The 25024-nt window shown below is 39.7% G+C and overlaps 1 protein-coding gene across 1 annotated transcript in view; it reads left to right on the top strand.

Annotated features, from left to right (window-relative positions):
- Positions 1 to 1900: 1900 nt before the first annotated feature.
- The window catches only part of METTL24 (methyltransferase like 24), a 61579-nt gene continuing 38455 nt past the window's right edge, over positions 1901 to 25024 (top strand). Inside the window, exon 1 of the mRNA XM_027775140.1 lies at positions 1901 to 2124. Within this exon, the coding sequence (XP_027630941.1) occupies positions 1930 to 2124 (195 nt within the window). The 5' untranslated portion in view covers positions 1901 to 1929. The remainder of the gene's footprint in view (positions 2125 to 25024) is intronic.

Here is a 25024-nt window from a genome sequence, read left to right as displayed (position 1 = left end):
TGTTATTACTTCAAATTTGACCAGAGAGAGAGAGAGGAAAAGTGAGAAAGTAAGCCCCAGGTCCAGGACTCAAACTATGGTGCCATGTGGAAGTCCAGCACCTTAACCACCACACCACCTGCCAGTCCTGCTTTGATTAAAATTTACTTTATAAAATTGAATAGATATTAGATATGTTGCAACTTATATGATTATGTCAAAGGATGACAAACTTCTGCAGATATTTTATTGTGAATGGACAAGAAAGAAGAAACTCAATCACAGAACATCTTCCTTAAAAGCAATTTTAATGTGGTTGGTATACCTGAGCTAGTTGCTTTGTGTAGGCAAACACTAGAAAAGTTCTCAGAGCATCGTTGGCTTGTGTTTGATCTTCAGCCTTGCTTGGGTTTGGCCTATCGTTACAGCCTAGATACTGTGGATTTTAAAACATGTCAGAAGTGAGTCTCTCACTGAAAAACAGGGGGCCTGGGACTCAGTTTTAAACCTAATTTGGCTTCTTTATCTTTAATAGAAGGTCTTTTTACCTGCATTGTTGGTTCTCCTCCTCCTCTTTTCACTTCAGCTTTATTTAATTAGACAGCCAATGCTTCTTCAAGAACAACTTCAAAGAATTTGCTATTCTTTTAACATGTGATTAACTATTGATTTGTATTTTGCTTTGCTGAAGTAACTAGCGTTTACTAGTCAAGAGTCTTAGTGGAACACATGTAGGATTTTTTTGAGTAAAATCTCTGGACAGATCCCTTTTATACATGCTATTAATTTTTCAAATATGTGTAGGAAGAAGCAGGAGCATTTTTCAGAACTTTTATTTTATTTTTGTGCTATTTGCTACTTTGGTAGTCCTGTTTTTCACAGCTAAAAATTACAGGCCTGTTTCTTTAATATGTCAACTCTAGATTATTCAAAGAGCCAACTACTTACTCTGTGTGTTCAGTTAGAAGTCTTGCTACTCCTCCTTAAGGTCCTTCCCACCCTTCAAAAGAAAGACTGAGTAGGAAAAAGAGGTGAAAGATCAATGCCATTTTGCTTTTCTCAATATTTTAACAAATGATTTGGTTACCATGAGGATAAAATCAGGCTTTGAAAAAGTGATCTGTGGATATAATCGATCTCACAACATTGCCTATGGAGAAAGCATACAAGGTTCATACCTGGACTGTGTTTGTTCAGCTCTGAGGAAGCTGCAGAAAGCAAATCTTTATGCTGAGGCTAAAGCATGAACCCAAGCCTTTTGCAACATGGCTCCTAAGACAGTAGAATTATTTGCGATGGTACCTAAGGAGAAATGTTTTAAAGAATTACTTACATTCCTAAAGCCACTTATTTAATTATAATCATTAGCAATGTCAGTGATCTGGCACAGAATTTCTATTGTAGGTTAAGTATTTGTTGTTTTAGGAAAATCCCTTGTGCAAGAATTTAAAAGATAACTGATTTTTTTTCTTAGGGATTATTTTTTTGGAGAATGCTTTAAACAAAAACAATAACTAAACCATCAGTGAGTGAGTGTTTCCATTAGGGTCATGTTTGTAGGAGCTATGGCATGCCAGATAAAAGGAAACCAGAGAAATCTCTTAAGCCTACTGGATATTCTTTGTTTTGTCTCTACTATGATTTAAAAAAATTTTTTTTGAAAAATCTATTTGATATGCTTCTACATGTTTAAGCATGTGATTTGCTGGTCTGAGATTAGCAGATCATTTCTTTTTCTTTTATCAGAAGCTTATATTGAGCTATGCTAATGCCTTTTGTGAAAGAAAGCTTATTGAATGTGTACATTTGCCATATGATCTGACTGAGAAAACTGGTCTTGGAACTGCCATTTTGTCAGTCTAACACTGTGCTTTATGACATTTTCTGTGGCTGACTTTCACTGCCTTTCTGTACAGGCTAGGAAGCGATGATACCCATTTCGAGGTCAGCATGGCCAACAATGGGTGTGAAGTGCATCGTTTTGATCCTAGTGTCAAATTGGCGCACGTTCAGGAGAGTCAGCGCCTTTGGTATCACCGCTTGTCTGTCGACTGGAGGGATCCCCATCCTGCCGTCGTGGCCCAAAATCCACACAGTAACACCAGAAAACTGGGGAGCATTTTGAATGAATTTGGCCATCACAAGGTGAGAGTTTTTTCATTTGCTTTCATAATTAAATAAAGTGAACAAACCCATAGGCTTTTTATTTAAAGAATTATTTAATTTTATTTATCATTATTATTATTATTTAACTTGCTACAAGGCATGCATGTTCACGAGAGAGAGAGAGAGAGAGAACGTGAGCAAGTAAGCTGAGAGGTCCAGGACTCGTACTTACGGGAGGCCATTTGGGAGTCTAGTGCCTTAACCACCACACCACCTGCTGGCTCTATGCTTTTTTTCTTTTTTAGCAACACAAACCAAGGGTAACAACAATGACGTTGAGTAGTTTAAGATCCAGTTTTAGTCTCTTTAATCACCTAATGTTATTTATAGAGCAATGCTGTAGACCATACATTTCAGGCAAGGAAGAGTATTGATTTGAAGATTTTAGTCACTGTTGAGTAAGGCTAAGGTCTTGGCCAAGACTGGGCAAAAAGACAAAGAAACCTACTCCTGGCATAGGCTGAAGAACACCATTTGTGTTTGGCAATTGATTTAACATTTCCAGAAAGGGCAAACTACTTTTTATTAAACTCAGGTACAAAAAAAATAATCAAAACCAGGTTTTCATTTGGTAAGAGACTGTATTATGTTTCTCATGTTTTCCACTACTTCAAGCCTCTGGGTTCTTCAAGCTCAGAAAATATGTGCAGTTTTGATTGTAAAATGTTTTAAAGAATTATTTTATTTGATTTTGTTTATTATTATTATTGTTATTACTTCAAATTTGACCAGAGAGAGAGAGAGGAAAAGTGAGAAAGTAAGCCCCAGGTCCAGGACTCAAACTATGGTGCCATGTGGAAGTCCAGCACCTTAACCACCACACCACCTGCCAGTCCTGCTTTGATTAAAATTTACTTTATAAAATTGAATAGATATTAGATATGTTGCAACTTATATGATTATGTCAAAGGATGACAAACTTCTGCAGATATTTTATTGTGAATGGACAAGAAAGAAGAAACTCAATCACAGAACATCTTCCTTAAAAGCAATTTTAATGTGGTTGGTATACCTGAGCTAGTTGCTTTGTGTAGGCAAACACTAGAAAAGTTCTCAGAGCATCGTTGGCTTGTGTTTGATCTTCAGCCTTGCTTGGGTTTGGCCTATCGTTACAGCCTAGATACTGTGGATTTTAAAACATGTCAGAAGTGAGTCTCTCACTGAAAAACAGGGGGCCTGGGACTCAGTTTTAAACCTAATTTGGCTTCTTTATCTTTAATAGAAGGTCTTTTTACCTGCATTGTTGGTTCTCCTCCTCCTCTTTTCACTTCAGCTTTATTTAATTAGACAGCCAATGCTTCTTCAAGAACAACTTCAAAGAATTTGCTATTCTTTTAACATGTGATTAACTATTGATTTGTATTTTGCTTTGCTGAAGTAACTAGCGTTTACTAGTCAAGAGTCTTAGTGGAACACATGTAGGATTTTTTTGAGTAAAATCTCTGGACAGATCCCTTTTATACATGCTATTAATTTTTCAAATATGTGTAGGAAGAAGCAGGAGCATTTTTCAGAACTTTTATTTTATTTTTGTGCTATTTGCTACTTTGGTAGTCCTGTTTTTCACAGCTAAAAATTACAGGCCTGTTTCTTTAATATGTCAACTCTAGATTATTCAAAGAGCCAACTACTTACTCTGTGTGTTCAGTTAGAAGTCTTGCTACTCCTCCTTAAGGTCCTTCCCACCCTTCAAAAGAAAGACTGAGTAGGAAAAAGAGGTGAAAGATCAATGCCATTTTGCTTTTCTCAATATTTTAACAAATGATTTGGTTACCATGAGGATAAAATCAGGCTTTGAAAAAGTGATCTGTGGATATAATCGATCTCACAACATTGCCTATGGAGAAAGCATACAAGGTTCATACCTGGACTGTGTTTGTTCAGCTCTGAGGAAGCTGCAGAAAGCAAATCTTTATGCTGAGGCTAAAGCATGAACCCAAGCCTTTTGCAACATGGCTCCTAAGACAGTAGAATTATTTGCGATGGTACCTAAGGAGAAATGTTTTAAAGAATTACTTACATTCCTAAAGCCACTTATTTAATTATAATCATTAGCAATGTCAGTGATCTGGCACAGAATTTCTATTGTAGGTTAAGTATTTGTTGTTTTAGGAAAATCCCTTGTGCAAGAATTTAAAAGATAACTGATTTTTTTTCTTAGGGATTATTTTTTTGGAGAATGCTTTAAACAAAAACAATAACTAAACCATCAGTGAGTGAGTGTTTCCATTAGGGTCATGTTTGTAGGAGCTATGGCATGCCAGATAAAAGGAAACCTTGTTTGTGGCCTGTAGCAAGCACGATCTGTTTTCATTATCCTGCATGTGTACAGACCCTGGTAAATAGGATGTGGCCCTGGTGGGGGAAGCAAACAGAAAACAAAACAAAACAAAACAAAACACACACTATAAAATGTGTATTTTAGTCCTTTTGCCTTGCCTCCTTCACTCATTTATTCTGAAAGTGACTAGAGAAACCCGAGTGTTTTCCGTTGTTTTGTTTATACTTCGGGACTTTAAAATAGCTCATAGAATTTTGTAATAAATAATTCCCAGGCGAGGCTGCTATTTTTCTTCTTTTCTTTATCCAGAGCTAGATTCCAGCCTCTCAAGCAAAAATGTGGGCAAAAATGAAAGGCAATGTTCTGAGATAGTGACAGAAAGATGCATATGGCTTTTGTACTGCTTTTAAACTCTTTGGTAATTTTAACTTCAAACTATAAATCAAAAACCCTTCTACAGCATCAGCGGGAGCAGCTGCATCAGCAAAATCACGTGGACCAGAAGCCCAGTGTGTCAGAGAATAAGATCACCTGGGCCAGCATTATTTAAAATGATTAACTGTCTACTCCTTGCTGAAGTGGTTGTTGCTGTTAACTAAGCATACACATTTTTCCAGAAAGTGCCCAGAAATATTGAATCGGAAGTTCCCGCTCATATTAATCTTCATGTTATGCTCCCCGCCCCCTGCCCCAAGTCTTTATTACACAACCAGAATATTCTAAATGCCCCAGGCTGGTTAATGAGAAAGCATAACTTTATTGTTACTTTATCTTAATGTTGCAGCAGATAACGTGAATACTCAGTCCCTGAGAGTCTACCTTCGTAAACTCATCAATCTAGATTTGAAGCAGGGGAAGCTTGGGGCATTGAGCGTGTCACTGAACTTCTCTGGTGCTCAGTTTGATTGTCAATAAAACGAGGACAACAATACCAACTAAATTGTGGGTTGTTTCGAAAATTAGATCTGAGAACACAGTATGAAAGTGTGTAGCAGAATGGATGGTGCGAATTAGTCACTCGATTATTTTCAATACATTCAAAGGATTTTTATTAACAATCTGGGCACATTTTTACTACATTTATAGAAAATGTCCCTTTCTTCCTTAGTTTCAGAGAAAATAGAAAGGTCTCTGAAAATTGCTAACTGCACCTAATTCCAGTTAAGGATTTTTAGCGGAAGCTTTGTGTGAAACTGAAGGGCAGTTGGTCCTTCACACGTGGCTGTGGAGAGCTGTATGTGAGGCCTGAAGGCTCTGAAGAGCCTTGCCGGTGACTGTATGGAAAGTAAACACTGTGCTGTGCAGAAATTAAACAAGCTGCTCAGAGTTAACAGGGCTCCATTTCACATAGAGCCGATGTGGGTGAGGTAGCTGCGGCCTGCTGACTGGTCAGGCAACCTGGGGGGAGCTGGATGTCCTGGATTTCCCAGGCAACCTGGGAGTGTGGCTGGCAGGTCCTCCCCTGGTCTATCCTTGTCACCATCGGACCGGGGTTCAGTGTCTGCTCAGTCTCCTTAGAGGACTACCGATTTTTACCTCCCTGGCCTGGGAGCTTGCTGTAGATTCCAAAACATCCGTTTTCTTAGTGTGGTCTCTACTGTGTTTAAGAGAATGTGGGCTTTGAAATTAAGCTACAAAAAGATTCTTTTTGTTTATCAAATTGGCAAATACAAACAAAATATTGATCCCACACTGTAATAGCATCCTGTTGGGTATAACACTCAAATTTTACTGCTGGGAATGGAAAATAACGTCTTCTTTCATGAGGAAAATTCGGCCATGGGCCAGCAGGTGCGTGGTGGTGAAGGTGCGGGACTCCTACACGGCTGACTTGTCCATTGAGTCCTGACGCAGTGGCTAGAAACACACACAGTGTTTCTCCTAAACCTGACAAGGATCACAGCAAGTCAGCTATGCATTGAACACAAGCTCCCACATTGTTATCTTAAATTTTACTTTATTTTTAAATTCTATTTTGAAAAAAACGTTACCACAAAAGTTGCTAGATTAACACAATGAGCTCTCATATATTTTATCAAGATTTACCAATTATTAATACTTTGCCACATTTGCATTATCTTTCTGTGTATAGACACACACACAATTATCTTTGCAAATTAAAAATATCAATGTAAAAGAATGAATATTTCCATAATACATATAGCTGTATATGTGAGTTTAATCCATTTTTATCTATTGTTATCACTGATACATTTGGACTCATCGCTTCCTTTGTTGGTATACCTTAATCCAAGAGCTAGCTGGACTCATGTTTAATATCAAAATACTGAAAATATCCTTATTAAAGTTAGGGGAAAACATAGATGCTTTTTCATCTTTTTGTTTGTGTTTTGTTTTTCTAGAGAAATTTGTTTGTTTGTTTGTTTTTGTTATAGAGTGCATGAGTTCCTGGAGAGACAGAGAGACAGACAGAGAGAAAGTGAAAAATCACCCCCTGGGGGGAATGGCCACACTGAATCCCTTCTCCTCCATTCTCCTCTTGGAATTTTGAGCAGGCATGTGCATGCATGCACATGTGCCAGTGTGTTTCAGGCCATTGGGTCCAGGACTTGAACTGTGGTTCAACCACTATGCCACCTGCTGGCCCCTCATCATTGTTTGTTAAAAAAAAAAAAAAAAAATTAGTGCTCTTTTTTTTAAAAAAATAACTTTTCCTTTTCAGATAATCATAACCTTACATGCAGTTGTAAGAAACAACACAGAGATGAGCTAGCCAATGGTACTGTGGTGAAGGCAGTAGGTTGCCCTATGGCCAACTGTGTGGTTCAAGTCCTAGGCCCGGTGGCTTGAAAAACACACTGGGTGCATGTGTTTGTGTGCCCCAAATCCTGAGAGAAGAATGAAAGAGAAGGGAATGCAGTGGACCATTCACCCGGGGAATGCTTTCTCATTTTCTCTCTCTGTGGGTGTCTCTCTCTGGTGAGTACGTGTATCCTACTACGAAAATTTTTTTAAAAGAAAGAAAAGAAAAGATAAATAACAAAAGAGATTCCACGAGTGATTTTACCCAGTTTTCCCCCATAGAAAACCTATAGTATAACATCGTGGCTGGGATGTTGAGGTTGATACAGTTCAGGAACAGAACGTTTCTAGAAACCACAAGGATCAGGGTGCCCTTATATACGCATCCCTACCTTCTTCCTCTTACCACTTTCTCTAACCTCTGGTAACAACTAATTTGTTTTTTGTTTTTATAATTTTGTCGTTTTTAGAAATGTTATATAAATGGAATTATAAAATGTGTAATCACAATTGTTTTTAACATAACTTTTAAAAAATTATTTATTTATTTTGGTTATTATTATTTTTTAAGTTTGCTATGTGTGTGCTCATGAGAGAGAGGGAGAGAGAGAGAGAGAGAGAGAGAGAGAAATGAGAAAGCAAGCCACCAGGTCCTGGACTAGAACCATGTGGGAGTCCAGCACCTTAACCAACATGCCAGTCGTTGGCACTTTTAACGCGATTCTTAAAAATAGATCATCTAATTAGAAAAGAGGGGAAAAAAAGGTGTAAAAATTAGCAAGAAAAATGTAAACTTTTTATTATTATTTCCAGATGTATTATTGAACTGATTATTTTACAATAATGTGATTGTACACTATAAAATTTAAGATATTCTAATGAAAAATTATAAAAACAGTAAAAGAAATTAACAAGTCGTCTGAGTGCAGTATACAAAAAATGTTAAAACTAAATTCTTGTGAATTAAAATCAGTTATGAAAAAATAAAAAGAAATAAAAGAGGCAATTCACAAAAGCAATTTTAAAAAGATAAAAATAACATTAACAAAATATGTGCAAGGTCTACAAGGAGAAAATTTTAACTACTCGAGGATTTAAAGAAGACTTGAACAAATTCAAAGACGTAGCATGTTCTTTGATTGACTCACCATCATAATGATTTAATTTTTATGTTAACTGATTTATTTAGCTAAAATTGCTAATACTTTTTTAAGACAGATTTTTGCTAATACTTTTTTTTAAGAGAGATTTTTGCTATAGATTTGTGCTTGCCAGAAAGACACAGAGATATAGAGACACAGCAAGAAATCACCCCCCATGGGGGATGGCCACACCGCAATCCCTTCTCCTCCATTGTCCTCTCGGGATCTTGGGCACACACACACGCCTGGCCTGAGTTTTAAGCCACCAGGTCCAGAACTCAAACCATGGTCAACTACATGGGAGTCCGGTGACATAACCGTTATGCCATCTGCTGGTCCCACTAATATATATATATTTTTTGTAGAACTAGATAAATTGATTCTAGAGTTCGTATTGAATTAACAAACAGAAATAGCCAATCATATTCTGACAAAAGATTAATAAAGGAGCTTAAATAATCTTATGAAATATTAGAATGTCTTATAATAATATACAAACCATTTTACAGAAGGTTCTAGTACATGAATAGATACATAGAGTAATGGGCAGAATAAAATATCCAGAAATAAATCCAAATATATACAGGGTTGATATATGATAAAAGTGACATCAAAAGTGACACCTCAAATCAGTGGGGGAAAAATGATATTTCAGCTAACTGGGAAAGCACTTATAAAAAAAAGAACTTTAATCTATGTTTTTTGCTTTTGGCCAAAAAAATTAAAACCAACTAAACACAAAAAGCAAGCATTTTTTAAAACCCTAAAAGTACTACCAAAAAATTGCTATAGGGAGTTAAAAGAGTAAAAATCTTGGAGATAGGCAGTCATAAAAGAAAAGAATAGCTAATTTGATTACCTCTAAAATATCTGTATGGTAAAACTACCAAAAACAAAATTAAAAGGCAAATAAAAAAATGGGGGTATATCAATGACTCATTTCATAAGCAGAGAGCTCATTTCTCTGGTATAAAAGGGCTTCAACAAGTCAATAAGGAAGGGATTCACAACTTGATGGAAAACTGGATAAAGAAATGGTTGATGTTAAAACAGTTCCCAGAAAAGGAGCTACAGATGGCTTATATTAAAAAGCACTCAAATTTGCTCATATTAAGCAAAATGCGAATAAAACCGTACCTAGGGACAATGTTTTCCTCAGACTATCGAAGTAGCAGGAATATGAATTGGCAAAACCTTTCTGGAGGGCAGCTTGACAACAGTCACATTACAAATGCAAGTTCAGCAGTTCTATGAATTTGTCACATAGGCCCATTCCCACATGTGTAAACCAATAGATAAACAAGGTTATTTTATGCAGCATTGTTTGTAAAATAGCAAGGGGTAGAAAGCAATCTACACAGCCATCATTGTGGAAGTTGGTAAATCAATTATTGTGTATCTTTTCATGGATTACTTTCAATGCCTGTGGAAAAACTACACAACAAATCTTTTTTTTTTTTTAATTGCCTGACTGCACATGCATTTGCCAGAGAGGGAAAAAGAGAAAGAGAGAACACATCTAGGTTGCCACCCCCAGCGGGGGTGTAGTCACACTACAGCCCCTTTTCCTCCTTGTCTCCCATCCTGTCAGGATTTGGGGCATGCGCATGCACACAGTGTGTTCTTCAAGCCTTCAGAATTTGACGCATCTGGCTTCCTATGCAGAGTACCTAACCATAATGCTATGGGGCTGGTCCAACAAAGCAAATTTTTATGTATTTATATAGAACTATTTCTGATATATATATATATATATATGATATATATATATGATATATATATTGGAAATATATATATATACATATATATGTGAGTGTATATATATATATATATATATATATACACACACACACACACACATATATAATATTTAAAGTGTTTTTGTTGTCAGAAAACTCATGATGCATCTTTACATAGAAAAATGTAGAAAAAGTACGTCATGACTTTTCTGACAATCTCTATCTCTCTCTCTACACACACACACACACACACATGTATATATATATATAGACAGAGCAGGAGATTTACTGAAAGGAGTGTGTGCATATATGTGTATATATCTATGTGTGTATATATCTATATCTATTATCTATATATAGGGGTTTTGCCATAGGGCATATATGTTTGCCAAAGAGACAGAAACAGGGAAAATGAGAAACCACCTGCCTTAGGGGATGACCACACCACAATCCCTTCTCCTCTGTTTTCTTCTTGGAATTTTGGGTACACACACACATGCCCAGCATGATTTTTAAGCCACTCAGTCTGAGACTTAAACCATGGTTGGCCATGTGTAAGTTCAGTGCTTAAACCACCACACCACCTGCTGACCCCTACTGAGACATATTTTAAAGAAAAGAAATGCACAAGGCAAAGCGAAGAGAATTGGATATAGAAACAAATAGGATACATTGATGTATGTTAAGGTATCAGTATAATTCACTGAAAAAAATTAGTCTTTTCAACAAGTGGTACTAAGACAACTGAATATAGAAAAACATTTTTTCCCTTTTTTAAAGAATTTTTTCATTTTAACTTTATTTATTATTATTATTTTCCAGTTTGATCAGAGACAGAGAGGGGGGGGGAGTAAGAAAGCAAGCCGCCACGTCTGGGACTTGAACCTCGGTTGCCCATGTGGGAGTCCAGCGTCTTTAACCACCACACCTCCTGCTGCCCCCCCCAAAAAATGAATTTTAACATCTACCTCACATAACAAACATTATTTTGAAATGGAACACAGACCTAAACCTAAAAGCTAAAATTAGAAGACTTCTAGAAGAAAACATAACATAGGAGAAAATCTTCAAGACTCTGAGATAGACAATTATTTCTTAGGCTACAAAGAACATAAACCATATCTTTTTTTAAAAAAAAGATAAATTGGGCTTTGGGACCAGCAGTTGGCATAATGGCTATGTCACCGAACTCCCATGTAGTCGACCACAGTTCGAGTCCCAGACCTGGTGGTTTAAACTCACTCTGGGAGCATGTGCGTGTATGCCCAAGATCCCAAGAGGAGACTGGAGGAGAAGGGATTGCAGTATGGCCATTCCCTCTAGGGAGTGATTTCTCACTTTCTGTCTCTGTCTGTTTTCGTTTGTCTCCAATAAGCACACATGCCCTATAGCAACCTAAAAATTAATAGAAGAAATTTTGTAATCTATGCATGGATTTTTTTTTTTTTTTAGAGATTTTCACTGTAGGGCACGAGCGCTCGCCAGACAGACAGAGAGAGACATAGAGACAGAAAGCGAGACATTGCAGGCTCATCTCTCACCACCAGATGGCGGTAAAGAGCTGTATCAGAATAATTGCAAACTTCCTCAACCTCAGCATTGAGGCTGGGGTCATTGTTACCGCTGACCCTCCGGTGTACTGTAAGATGTTGAGCAGCACCCATGGCCTCTACCCACTAGTAGCCCTTCCCACAGTCATGGCAGCAAAATATATCTCCAACCTTGCAAAGGTCCCTGAAATATTTGGATTGCCCCATTTGAAACCAACTATGCAATGAGACCTTAAAAGAGTTTTCAAAAGGACAGAAAAAGAACCAGATTTTTATGAAACTTTTGAAAAACTTTGGTTTTTTCCTAATAAAATGACATCATTCAAAAAATTTTAAAATGTGGAAAAACAGTTTTAAAAGAAAAAATAAGGGACCAGCAAATGTCATAATAGTTACATTGCTGGACTCCCAGATAGTTGACTGTGTTTCCAGTCCTAGACCCAGCGGCTTGAAATTCATGCTGGGTGCATGTGCTTGAGTGTATGCATGCCCAAAATCCTGATAAGACTGGAGGAGAAGGGATTGTAGTGTGACCACCCTCCCTAAAAGGTGATTTCTTGTTTTCTGTTTCTGGAGAGTGCATGCACCCTATAGTGAAAATCTCTCAAGAAAAAAAGGAAATAAGAGACTAGGAGATGGCTACATCACTGAACTCACACGTAGTTGATGGTGATTTGAGTCCCAAACCCAGTGGCTTAAACTCACACCAGGGTGTGTGTGTGCATGCCCAAAACCCAAGAAGATAATGGAAGAGAAGGGAAAGACTTCTCGCTTTCTGTCTCTCTCTCTCTTTGGTGCACACATGCTCCCTATAGCAAAAACCTCTTAAAGAAAAAAAAAAAAAGAAGAAGATAAATAGGGCTTCATGGTTTCATCAAGATTAACACCTTCTGCTCATCAAAAACATTAAGTACATGAAAACTGAGAGGAAATATTTATTGCACGTATAGCAAACAAAGGACTTGTATCTAGAATATAGAAAGAACTCTTACAACCAAAAAGAAGGACACAAATGACTTGTGTTGAATCAGAAATAGGCAAACGATTTGAACAAACATTTCACCAAAGATATGCAGAGGGTAGAAACATACATGAAAAGATGTTCAATATCATTAGCCTCTAGGAAAATGAAAATGAAAGTCACGATGTGCTTCTGCTTCATAGTCATCAAAATTTTGTGACAATCAAGTGATGGCAAGGCTATGGAGTAACTGTAACTCTTAAATATTTCTGGTGGGGATGCAAACCTCTTTAAGAAAAGAGTTAGTCAGTTCTTGTTACGTTAAACATATATTTACTGATTGACTCAGCAAGCCTGCTCCTACGTACTTACCCAAGAAAAAAGAAAGCATGTGTCCACACAATGACTTGCACTTGTCAAGTTCATAGAAGCTATATTCATAACAACCTCAACTAGAAACAACCCAAATGTCCGTAACAGGTGAATGGGTAGAGAAGTTACGGTATGGCTATGTCAAATACAACATTTCGTATACCATACCAACGCTATAGAGTAGACTATCTCTTGACAAAAAAAGAAACAAATTTAACAGGACATATAACATGAGTGAATTTCACAGACTTTTTATTGAATAAAGGAAGCCAGCTACAAAAGACTACATATGACGTGATCTTTATTTATATGAAGTTCTGGAAGAGGCAGGATTCTGATAATCATCAGAGTAAGTGGTTGCTAGGGGCAGGTGGCAAAATAGTCAGTATGAGATTTACTGAAAGGATCGCAAGGGGACCTTTTGGGTGATGGAAAAATTCTATATTTGGAGTCAATCTGTACATTTAAAATGTATTCGTTTTATTATGTATAACGTATCTATCAGAAGAAGGCAAATTCCGGAAGATCGTGTGTATTTCTATCATCTACCATTCACGTTACTGTTTTTGTATTCATAAAATCTCTCTGAAAGTGTACACGAGAAACTGGTGATGCTCCTTGTGTCCAGTGAGAAAAACTGTCTGATGCTGGACTCTGTATCTTTTGAATTTTATACCTTGTGAATATTCAAAAAGTCAAAATACAGTCAATTGCTTCTTCGCCATTTCTTTGTTTCTGTACTTCTAGAGTTCCTTTTACAGGAATTTTGGAGCCTCTCAGTTTATCCTCCTTGTCTCTTTTTTGTTTACTTTGGAGCAAATTCCTTAGTACTAGTTTCCAACTCTTTAATTTTCTTTTTAACTATGTCCAGTCTAGAGTCTATACCATTTATTGATGGTTTTACCCAAAAAAGACCTATTATTTTTACCTACAAGATTTTTTATCGATATTTTTCCTGTCCATCTGTTTTTTTTTAGTTTTGCATGTTTTCATTTAAAAATAAAAATTCACTGTTTACATGTTTGCAAAAGTAGATATTATTCTTTCTGGTTGCCCTGAGCATCATAACATACTTATTTTAAACTTTTGTCAGACTGTTCAACAAAATTAACTTAATGTTGGAATGAAGTACTGTTTCAATGACTGCTTTGGTTGGCTGTTTCTCTTATCCTTTGATGTCTGTGTGTATTTTGGAATTCTGATCTGCTGGCTCATTTTCAGTGGAGGGTTTTTGCTTTTCTCTTTCTTTTTTGGCTCACCCTTCTCTGCCTAGTGATTTTGCAGTAGTCTTCAGGACCTAGTGTTACATAAGCCACTGGGGCTCTTCTCCCTCTCCACCCCATGATATTGGGAATATTCAGTTGCTGACCCATCTGGAGTCTGGCTGTTTCCTATTTGCTAGGGTGTGTCTTTCTCTTCTCATCTTATTAGGCTAGTGGCTGGTTTTAAGCCAGAGCTCCAGCCAGTTTTTGTTAGCAGTTTTTATTTCCGGCTTCTTTCTGGAGCCAGGGAGCTCCACCCCAGCCCTTGGCTTTAATTAATGAACATGGCTCTGGCTGCTTTCTCAGGGGAGTACCTTTATTTTCTAGTCCCTGTGGGACTTGCACTCCCAGCACTGTTGCCACCTGCTTTAAGATGGAAGCCCAGAGCACCCTGTTTTAGACCGGATCTTTACTCTGTGTTCTGGTCCTCTGAGATGTTCATCTTGTTTTTGAGTCCTTTCTCTCTTTTTCTTTTCTTTCTTTATCTTTCTCTCTTCCTTCTTTCTTTTTCTTTTTTCCTTCCTTCCTTGCTGCCTTTCTTTTTTTATTTTTTTCTTCTTTTTCTTCCTCTCACCTTTCTTTTTATTCTTTCTCTCTCTTTTTTGCTCTCGCTTTCTTTTCTTTCTTCTTTCTCTTTTCTTTCTTTTTTAAGAGGTTTTTGCCATAGGGCATTTGTACTCTTCTTTTTTTAAGTTTATTTTTTTCTATGAGAGACAAAGAGAGAGAATCAAAGAAACAGAGACAAGTATCTCCCACAGGATGTTCACGCTTCAGTCCATCTCTAGTCTCCGTTGGTCATGTGTGCCCAAAGAGAGTCAGAGACAGTGAGCAGAAAAGTGAGAAATCACCCCCCAGGGAGGATAGCCACACTGCAGTCCCTTCTTCTCCATTCTCCTTCTGGAATCTTGGGCACACATGCACACCTGCCTGGTGTGATTTTCAATCCAGGACTTAACCATGGTCAGCTATGTGTCAGTACAGTGATGTAACTCTCTCTCTCTCTCGATCTCTCTCTCTCTCTGTTTTTTTTTTTTTTTTGGAGAGGTTTTTGCTATAGGGCGTGTGCACTTGCCAGAAAGACAGAGAGAGACAGAGAGACAGAGAGCGAGAAATCATCCCCCAGGGAGGATGGCCACACCACAATCCCTTCTCCATTCTCCTCTTGGGATCTTGGGCACGCACGCACAAGCACCCGGCATGAGTTTAAGCCACCGGGTCCGGGACTTGAACCGCTGTCGACTACATGGGAGTCCAGCGACATAGCCATCATGCTAACTGCTGGTCCCCTCGATCTCTCTCTCTCTTTTTTTAAAAGAAGTATTTATTTATTTATTTAATTCCATTTGTTATTATTATTTTTCAATTTGACCATATAGAGACAGGGAGAGAAAGAGAAAAGAAAAGCAAGAAAGCAAGCCATCAGGTCCAGGACTTGAACTGTGGTTGGCCATGTAGAATCCAGTACCTTTAACCACCACACCACCTGCCAGCCCCAGACCTAACTCTCTTTTTAAAAATAATTCCTCCTTTTGGTTTTGTGTTTGGCATGGGGAAAGGGCTTGTGCACCTTACCTTTGTACTTATTTTTAGGTCAACTTCAAATAGATTCACCTTTCTTAGAATGATCTGGAAAGGGACAGCCCTGAGGCACAGTCGTTGAGGGAGCTGGATCCCACATAGGATCTGTGGTTCAAGGTCTGGCCCTGGAGGCTGGAAAAGCACACTGGGTGAGTGTGTGAGCATGCCCCAAATCCTGACAAGAGGGAGAAATGGAGAAGGAATTACAGAGTGTCTGCACCCCACTGAGGCTGCTTGCTTCCCTCCTCCTCTCTGTCTTCCTGTCTTTCTGTCTCACTCTGGCAAGCACATGCTCCCTCTAGCAGTAAAATAAAAATCTGGAGAAATAACGTCCACGAACTGGGGAGTCAGCTGTCCTTGTTATGTTTGCTAATATGTTCTAAAAATACCTAACAAACAAAAGATTTTGAAATATTTATTTACGTTGCTCCCAAATCATAGACTATACCATTTCTCCAATTTAATGCATATGTGAGCCACCTGGGGAATCTAATTAAAATGCAGGTGGTGATTCAGGGGATCTGAGTTAGTCCCTGAGACTCTGTATTTCCATATTTCAGCTCTGAGGTGATGCTGTTGTTGCCGGTTGGAAGTTATACTTTGAGAAGCAAGATCCATACCACACTTGGAGAAACACAGGATGTTTGCTAGTAATTGGCAACGTGGGGACTTGAACCTAGTGGTGTTCCCCCCCAGAGCCCAAGCACCTGGCCCATTTGTGCCCCATTGATGTCCTCCGCCCTCAGCCTAGGAGGTATGAGGGACAGGCGCTGTGCTGTCTGCAGACCATTTCTCCACTCCTGTGCACCCTACTGCACCAGATTGCTGTCCTAACTGCAGTTAGGGCACAGGTTTTCTTCTCGGGAGGGAAGCTCCTGTATAAAAATGTTCCCTGCTGCTTTGCCAACCAGGTTCAAGCTTACCTGAGACCTATGTTAAGATCTAACCTCCGAGAACCAGCAGTTAGCATAATGGCTATGTCGCTGGACTCCCACACGTAGTCTACTGCGGTTCGCATCCCGGACCCGGTGGCTTAAAACTCACGCCGGGCGCATGTGTGTGTGTGCCCAAGATCCTGAAAGGAGAATGGAGGAGAGGGGATTGCAGCATGACCATCCCCCCTAGGGAGTGATTTCTCGCTTTCTGTCTCTATGTCTGTCTCTGTCTGATTGGCGAGTGCACGTGCCCTATAGTGAAAACCTCTCAAAAAAAAAATTAAAAAATTTAAAAAAAAAAAAAGATTTAACTTCAAGCTGGAGCCTTGCTTCTGAGATGTGTCCTTTTTTTTTAAAGTTTATTTATTCTTTTTTATGAGAGACAGAGAAAGAGAGAATGATAGAAACAGAGACAATCACCCCCAACAGGATCTTCATGCTGCAATCCATCTCAGTCGATATGCACCTGGCATGCTCAGGGAGGTCCCAGAACACAAATCCAGGAACTTGTCCATGTGGGACCAACTGGGTCTCCACTGTGCCACCGCCTGGCCCCACGTGTCCCTAGCTGAGCTGTGTGTGCTGCACGGGCGGATCCCTCACTGAATGCACTCCCATCCCAAATAGCTAGCAAAGAACTCAAGTACTATATGGGGTGCCTGTCAACCTGACTCTCTCCAGCACCTTCCTAAGTATTAATAAAATGCACAGGGCCTCAGAGTTTGAATACCTTATCTTTGACACAATCTATCCCATGAATTAGTAAGCTGCAGCCTTGAGTACCCATATGCCATAGTGACTGATGTTTCAGAGAAACATCTGGGTGAGAAACTTTATGGAAAGCCATATAGGGTGTGTTTGGGGGAGAAGTTGGGTGATTCTTCTGGGTCTCAGTGCTGTCTTCTATATACATTCATTTATATTCCTTTTTCAAAGAGAATTCCGTGTCTTTCTGTGTATGCAAAGGCAACTTCATCTTGCAGAATTGCTATTTAATCATGAAGGTGCTGTGTTTCTGTAAAATAAGCCAGTGGCAATTTAGCAATAATGAGTCATTCACAGTGCTGAATTGCGATTGGAAATGCGGGGATATCTTCCATCTCCATCAATCTGCAGTGGACCCTAAGGACAAGTGATCTTGGGAAAATGAGTTGAGAACTTCCAAAGTCAACATTTAGGAAATTAGCTTTGTTTCTTTCTTTCTTTCTTTCTTTTTTTTTTTTTTTCGTTTTGCCCTTTTTGCTCATTTATAATGGTGAGATGTGCCATGTAGCCGAATGTCTCAGCTCTTCTGAATATTTTCAAGCCATTCAGCATTTAACTAACCTGGCATTATAGTGGATTAGAAGGCTCATCTGAAGAAAGAACTAAGTACATTTGGATTTAGCTGCAGTTGGCATTTTGTTTGGTGTGTTCTCCTCTGGGTTTTCCTTGGGTAGAAGGTGTAACTGGAAAGGGTTGTGTCAGATTGGTGTTCTGGAATCTGGAGGCCCACTCCCACCTGTATAACTGAGTGGTTCTCAGATTCTGGACAACAAACCCAAACATTATCAACAAGACACACAAAGGATTCCAGCCACAGAGGGAGCGTGATTAAAATGTCAAAGTCAGGACTGACCCCAGGGATTCTGATTTAGTTGACCTGGCGGCATGGAACCCAGGAACTGACGTTCAACCAACCCCTACCTCATTCTAGCCCAGGTAGGTATCTTAATCCGTTTTTGTGTTGCTATAATAGAATTCCTGACTGGGTAATTTTTAAGAAAATAAAAACAATCAGCTCGTGATCCTGTTGGCTGGGTAGTCTAAGGGCACAGTGCCAGCACTGACCCAGTCCTGTCTTCCAGATAAGGTCTTCTCACTGTGTCATAAAATGAGATGTCAGAGAGCAGGAGAGGCCACCTCGATGGTGACCTGTGCTTGCCTTGCCCTATTAATCCATTGCTCTATTATTGTAGGACTGGACCAATCTGTTCCTGATCACCTCTTATTTTTTTTTTTTTTAAATTGTTTTTTTCTGGGACCAGTAGCTGACGTAATGGCTATGTCGCTGGATATAGCCAGCGCGATAGTCGACTGCGATTCAAGTCCCGGACCCAATGGCTTAAACTCATGCCGGGCGCGTGTGCGTGCTTGCCCAAGATCCTGAGAGAAGAATGGAGGAGAAGGGATTGCAGCGTGGCCATCCCCCTGGAGGTGATTTCTTGCTTTCTGTCTCTCTGTCTCTGTCTTTTTGGCGAGCATGTGTGCCCTATAGCAAAAATCTCTCCAATGGGACCAGAAGTTAGCGTAATGGCTATGTCTCTGGACTCCCATGTAGTCAACCGCAGTAAGCGTCTCGGACCTGGTGGCTTAAACTCATGCCAGGCACATGTGTGTGCGTGCGCAAGATCCCAAGAGGAGAATGGAGGAGAAGGGATTGCGGCGTGGCCATCCCCCCGGGGGGTGATTTCTCACTTTCTGTCTCTCTGTCTCTCTCTGTCTGTCTGGCGAGCACACATGCCCTATAACAAAAACACTCTCCAAAAAAAGAAAAAAAAAAAGAGCAGAATTTGTTTTTAATTGCTTGAGGGTGTATGTCTTTGCCAGAGAGAGAGAGAGACATCCACCAACAGAGAGTGATGACACCACAATTCTTTTTCCTCCATTACTCCTTCTCATCAGGAGTTTGGGGTATGACTGAACATGGACCTGGCATACGTGTCAAGTTCCTCGGGACAGAGTTTCAAGTCAGCCATGTGGGAGCCACCTTGGCTCCCTTAATCACTGAGCTCCAGGGCCAGCCCTCACCTCGTATTTGGCTCCACTTCTTACCATTGTCATAATGGGATTAAGTTTCAGCGTGAGATTGGGAGGGACAAACGTCCACATCACAGCACAAGGTGATGTGACAATAACCCTTCAAAGTACCCCTGGGTGTAGAAAGGACTGAGAGGCCCAGCCTTCCATTTGAAGCACCTTTTGCCTCACTGTGCATAAATCCCTTTAAACAAGAAGCAGATCCAGGGGCCAGCAGGTGGCATGGTGGTAAAGACACTGGATTCCTATATGGCTGGCCACAGTCCTGGACCCTGAAGCTTGATAATCATGCTGGGCCCATGTGCATGCATGCACAAAATCCCTAGAGAAAAATAGAGGAGAAAGGCTTGAGGCATGGCCATCATCCCTGGGGGGTGATTTCTCACTTTTTCCTCCCTCTGGTGAGTGCATGCTCCCTATGGCAAAACCTAAACAAAGCAACAAACAAACAAAATAAGGGGATCCAGAGTCTGTCAGCTTCTGCAGCACCCCCTGGTCTCCCCATGAAGTTGCTGAGTAACCCGTGCCTCAGTTGCCCCTGTTACAGAGTGCGTGGTATGAACACCTACTAACACAGAGTGTTGTGCAAGCAAATGAACTCATGTTAGTGAGAGAACAGAACAAGGACTAGAACTGTGATTTTGTTTGGTGGAGAATTACGACTGTTGCTTTTTTGAAACGTTCAACAGGGTTCAGAATTATCACAAAAGGGGAAGATTTCACATATGGACAAAATAAACCTCCAGGGAGATGGCACTTGTTTGTCACTGTGTACCAGGAATGGGTACCCTTGTCTGAGAATTTGGCCATTTTGAAAAAAAAAAATGGGGGAGCGAGGGCCAAATGAATCTGAGAAAGTAAAGAGCTATAAGCTCCAGGTGCCTGTGAGGTTCTCTGTGTTTCCCTGGGCATGGCTTCCTTTTCCAAAGGAGACTGCGGACCCCGAGGGGGTTTGGTTTGCCGCTGCACAGTTCAGATGAGCAGGATCTTGTGGCTCGGCGATTCCTTTATGTTGTTTAGAAAAAGCTTAATGCCTTTGGACAGTAAGAACCCAAAGAATGCACACTCATATTGGTGACTCCTCTGAGGGGGTGTGTTCCTGCACAGACCTTCCAGGTCACATCCACACTGGTCACCTCTGCCTGGGGTGCCCGAGCATAACAGACACACCCAGAAACAGACTCCAAGTGGTTGGGAAAAGGTGCCCATGGTTTTCACCTAGGGGGAAGTCCTGATTTATTTTCCACCCAGTGAAAAAATATCAGGAAAAGAAGGTTTCCTTTGCCACTTTCTAGTTAAAAAAATAAGGATTTCAAAACACACACGGACACACACACACACACGTTGCCTAGCGTGGAGTGGCATTCAACAGTTTTGCAATTAAAATGATAATGAAACATTTCTTACAAGAACTTCTCTTTAAAATCAGTGCGATGGGTTCACAGCACACCATTAGAAGGAATTATGTAAAGCAGCCTCTCTGTTCCAAGTTTTATTTTAAGATTTAATTTATTCCAGATTCTGCAGGAAAAAGCCGTCCATGTGACAAGCCTGCTAACAGATGTCAATTTAGTTTTATAGCACATGCCTGCACTTCAGAGTCAGAAAGCGGAGATTATTCTTTTTACTTGCTGTTTATTACACGACACAGCTTCATAACATTCCTCCACGGAGCGCAGCTGATTACTAACCTGTGGGCTGGCAGCTAGCCTGCTCTCCTCTTCTGCAGTCTTCAGTGTGGCTTTATTTCATACCACTTTTTTGGGTTAAGAGAGGATCTAGAAAGAGCAAAGGTGACAGAAAATGGATTTTGTGCTGTTTTAATACCATCTAGGTAGAAGATAAATTATACTGTAGTGTAAGTAATAGAAGAGAAATAAGATTTAAAAAAAAAAACAGGAATTATTCAACTAGGGAAGAAATAAGTCTACATTAAAAAGTGTTTTAGTGAGAGTTGTGGGTAAAACAAAATAATTCTTTATGATAGGTAGTATGTCAAATTCAACCGTAACAAGACCCCTCACTTCATGTTCACAGGGCCCACTTGACTGTGTTCACGTGGCATAGCAGTTAGTGGAGTGTATGCTGCTCTTCTGTTCACACCTCCGTCTGTCTCTTCAGCTGTCTATCCATCCACCTACCCATTAACAAATATTTGTTAAGCATCTTCTAAATGCAAGAGCCTATGCTTAAGTAATAAAGATGCAGGGATAAACAAGTCTTTCTTTATATATAAAAAAGGAAATGGACTGGCTTTTAGCACAGTGGTTAAGGGATCCAGGTCCCACATGGCTGACCATGGTTTGGATCCCAGCCCTGAAGCCTTGAGAGACATGTGCAATCCTGTGTGCCATCCCGAGGGACTGGGAAAATGGAGGAAAAAGAATTGCGGCAAGGCCATACCCCATTGGGGGATGTTTTCTCTCCCTTTCCTGGCACATGCATGCACCTTCAGCAAAAATACTTTTTTAATTGTGCTAAACTACACATAACATAATAGTTACTAACTTAATCATTGTTAAGGGTACAGTTGGTAGTGCTAGATACATTCATGATGTTGTGCAACCAGTCTCTGCAACATTTTCATCTTACAAAGCAGAAACTCTGTATCCATTAAGCGGTATGCCCCCATCCCCCCTTCTCCCCTGGTAACCTCTAATCTACTGTCTGTCTATGAATTTGTCTATTCTAGTTGCCTCATATAAGTAGAATCATACAATGCTTTGTCCTTTTATGTCTGGCTTATTTTACTTAGCATAATATTTTCAAGATTTATCCATGTTGTAGCAAGTGTTACATTTACCTATCATTTTATTTTATTTTATTTATTTTATTTTATTTTATTTTATTTTATTTTATTTTATTTTGGTATAGAGCATGTGCACTCTCCAGGATAGAGAGAGGCAGAGAGAGAGGGAAAGTGAGAAATCATTCCCCAGGGGGATGGCCATGCTGCAATCCCTTCTCCTCCATTGTCCTCTTAGTATTTTGGGCACACACACACACACACATGCCCAGTATATTTTCTAAGCTGCAGGGTCTGGGACTCGAACCATGCAGTTGGTCATGTGGAGTCTAGCGTCTTAAGCACCAAGCCACCTGCTGGCCCTACCTATCTTTTAAACAGAGATAATACTCCAAGATATATATGCACCACCCTTGGTTTATCCACTCATCTGTTGATGGACATTTGGGTTGCTTCTATCTCTTGCCTGTGGTGAGTAATGTTACTGTTAACACAGGTGTACAACTATGTCTTCAAGACCCTGCTTTTAATTCTTTTGGATATATACCCACAAGTGGAATAGTGAATCATGTGATTATTCTATTTTTATTCTTTTAGGAACCACCATACTGTTTTCCATACTGGGTATGTCATTTTACATCCCCATAAGGAAATCCTAAGATTGGGACCAGCAGATGGCATAATGGTTACATTGCTGGACTCCTACATAGTCGACCATGGTTTAAGTCCTGGGCCTAGCAGCTTAAAACTCACACTGGGTGTGTGTACATGCATGTCCAAAATCCTGAGAGGAAAATGGGCGAGAAGGGACTGTGGCATGGCCAGCTCCCCTGGGAGGTGGTTTCTGTCTCTCTCTGCCTCTCCAGCAACCACATGCACCCTATAGCAAAAATCTTTAAAAAAAAAAAAAAAATCCCCAAATTAACATGCAGCTGAAAAGGCACTTTGTAACAGGTGCTACAAAGCAAAAGTACAGTGTGCTGTGGGAATGTTTAATAGAGAAATCTAATCTACTCTGTCATTTTGTGTTCCTGCGTCTAGTCCACAGGGGCCCGCTAAGTGTTTGGTGGTGGATGAGTGGGCCATCCAGACCCTTAGCGATCGGGCCTTTCTCCTCTATGTCCTTCCTGCTCTCCAGCTACCCTCCGTTCAATAGGAATTGCGTTGGAGAGCATTGAGAGCATATTAATGGATTATCAGCTTTTTCTTGGGAGCCTCTATTGATGTCTGGAGGGATTACGGAAAATGTTTTTTCCAGTCATGTTCTTTTTCTCATTCTGTAGATCTAACATTCAGAGATGTTGAGAAATTTCCACCAGATATGTCCCTGTCTTTTCTTCGGGTAGTGAGGGAGGAGGAACTTGCCCGTGGATGTAAGATGACAGTAAAGTGACGGAAGGAAGTGGCGGGGTATTCAGAGGGAAACTGTTCTTTCTATTCTTAGAACACTGCCTCTACTCCCTAAAGACTTTTGTTTGATAAAGATAGCAAAAAAGCTTCTTGCTCATTTTCTCATTTGGCTTAAATCAGTAACATTTTGCCAATTACAGGTTATTTATAGCTAGTTTAAATTGAAATTTCATTCTTGAGACTTTTCAAGAAAATTTTAGACATTTAAAATCTGTCGATATCACATGTGGAGACTTAAGCTTCTTGTTCCTGGTGTTATGAAAGGAATCTTTATCTGATCCCTAAACTAATGAGAACCATAGTTACTATTCTGTCCAGTTTTAGATGTTGTTAGCAATTGAGGCAAAGGAAGAAGCTACCCACAGAAATATCTGGGACAGCTCTTAGAAATTTGTTCTGGTTTTGCTGTTTGCCATGGTGTTATTTTGATTGGCCAGAAAGATCAGTTATCTGTCTGAAATGAGTCCTGAGAGTTTCTTATGGTTGCTCTGGCCATGGTATTAGCCCAGAACAATGTTGGTGACATTTTTAGGAAGCCGAATTGAGGACTGGTGGCAAGTATTGGGCCCTGGTGTCCAGGGGAAAGATTTTTTTTTCTGGCTTTCACTTAAAGAGACCCGAACCTCTTAGTGGTGTGAATTTCACAGGTGAATTAAGTCCTCTGAGCCATATTCTAATTTTTATGTAAAATTAGGATGATAATACCTTCCATGAACAACTGTCAAGAGGATCAAAGACAGAAAAAATTATAAAGAATCTGGCCCAGTGGTTGGCCAGTTGCTCCCCAAATGAAGCAGTATATTAAATAGTTATAGGGGTAATTGATTGGAATTATTTTAGGACAATATTCAAATACTAGAGATGGATTATTATGGTGTGGATAATTTAGTATGTTTTATTGCTCTTTTACTTCCTTAGTGATAGTGGGGAACTTCTATTAGGTCAACCATGTGTTCCAAGAAACATTAAAGAGACTCAGTAGTCCGGATTGGGTTTTGGAAGTATTTAGAACAGCAGCAGTGTGACTCTGGCCTCCAGACATCCCTTCAACGTGCTTGGGAGTGATCCTTCTGTAGTGATGTTCATGAACATCATTAGCGTGTGTTTGGAAGAGTCCACAAGTGGCATTGGTAGAAACCTTATCATTCAGTGATCTTTCCCCGTGTGCATCTCTTGGGTTTAAGTACTTAAGATGATATAGGCATATCCAGTAATTTGTACTGCACAGTAATTGTTCCATACTTTGCACTACCTTTACTCTATTGCCCTTTAGGTTGACCTCTCTCGCTTTCTGAAACCTTCTGTTATGTAATTTTTACTCCTCTATGGGGACATACCAAT

Source organism: Tupaia chinensis, unplaced genomic scaffold (assembly GCF_000334495.1).
Source record: "Tupaia chinensis unplaced genomic scaffold, TupChi_1.0 Scaffold000527_1, whole genome shotgun sequence".
Lineage (NCBI taxonomy): Eukaryota > Metazoa > Chordata > Mammalia > Scandentia > Tupaiidae > Tupaia > Tupaia belangeri.
Note: the sequence above shows the minus strand (reverse complement) of the source record. Positions and strands in the feature narration are given on the sequence as shown.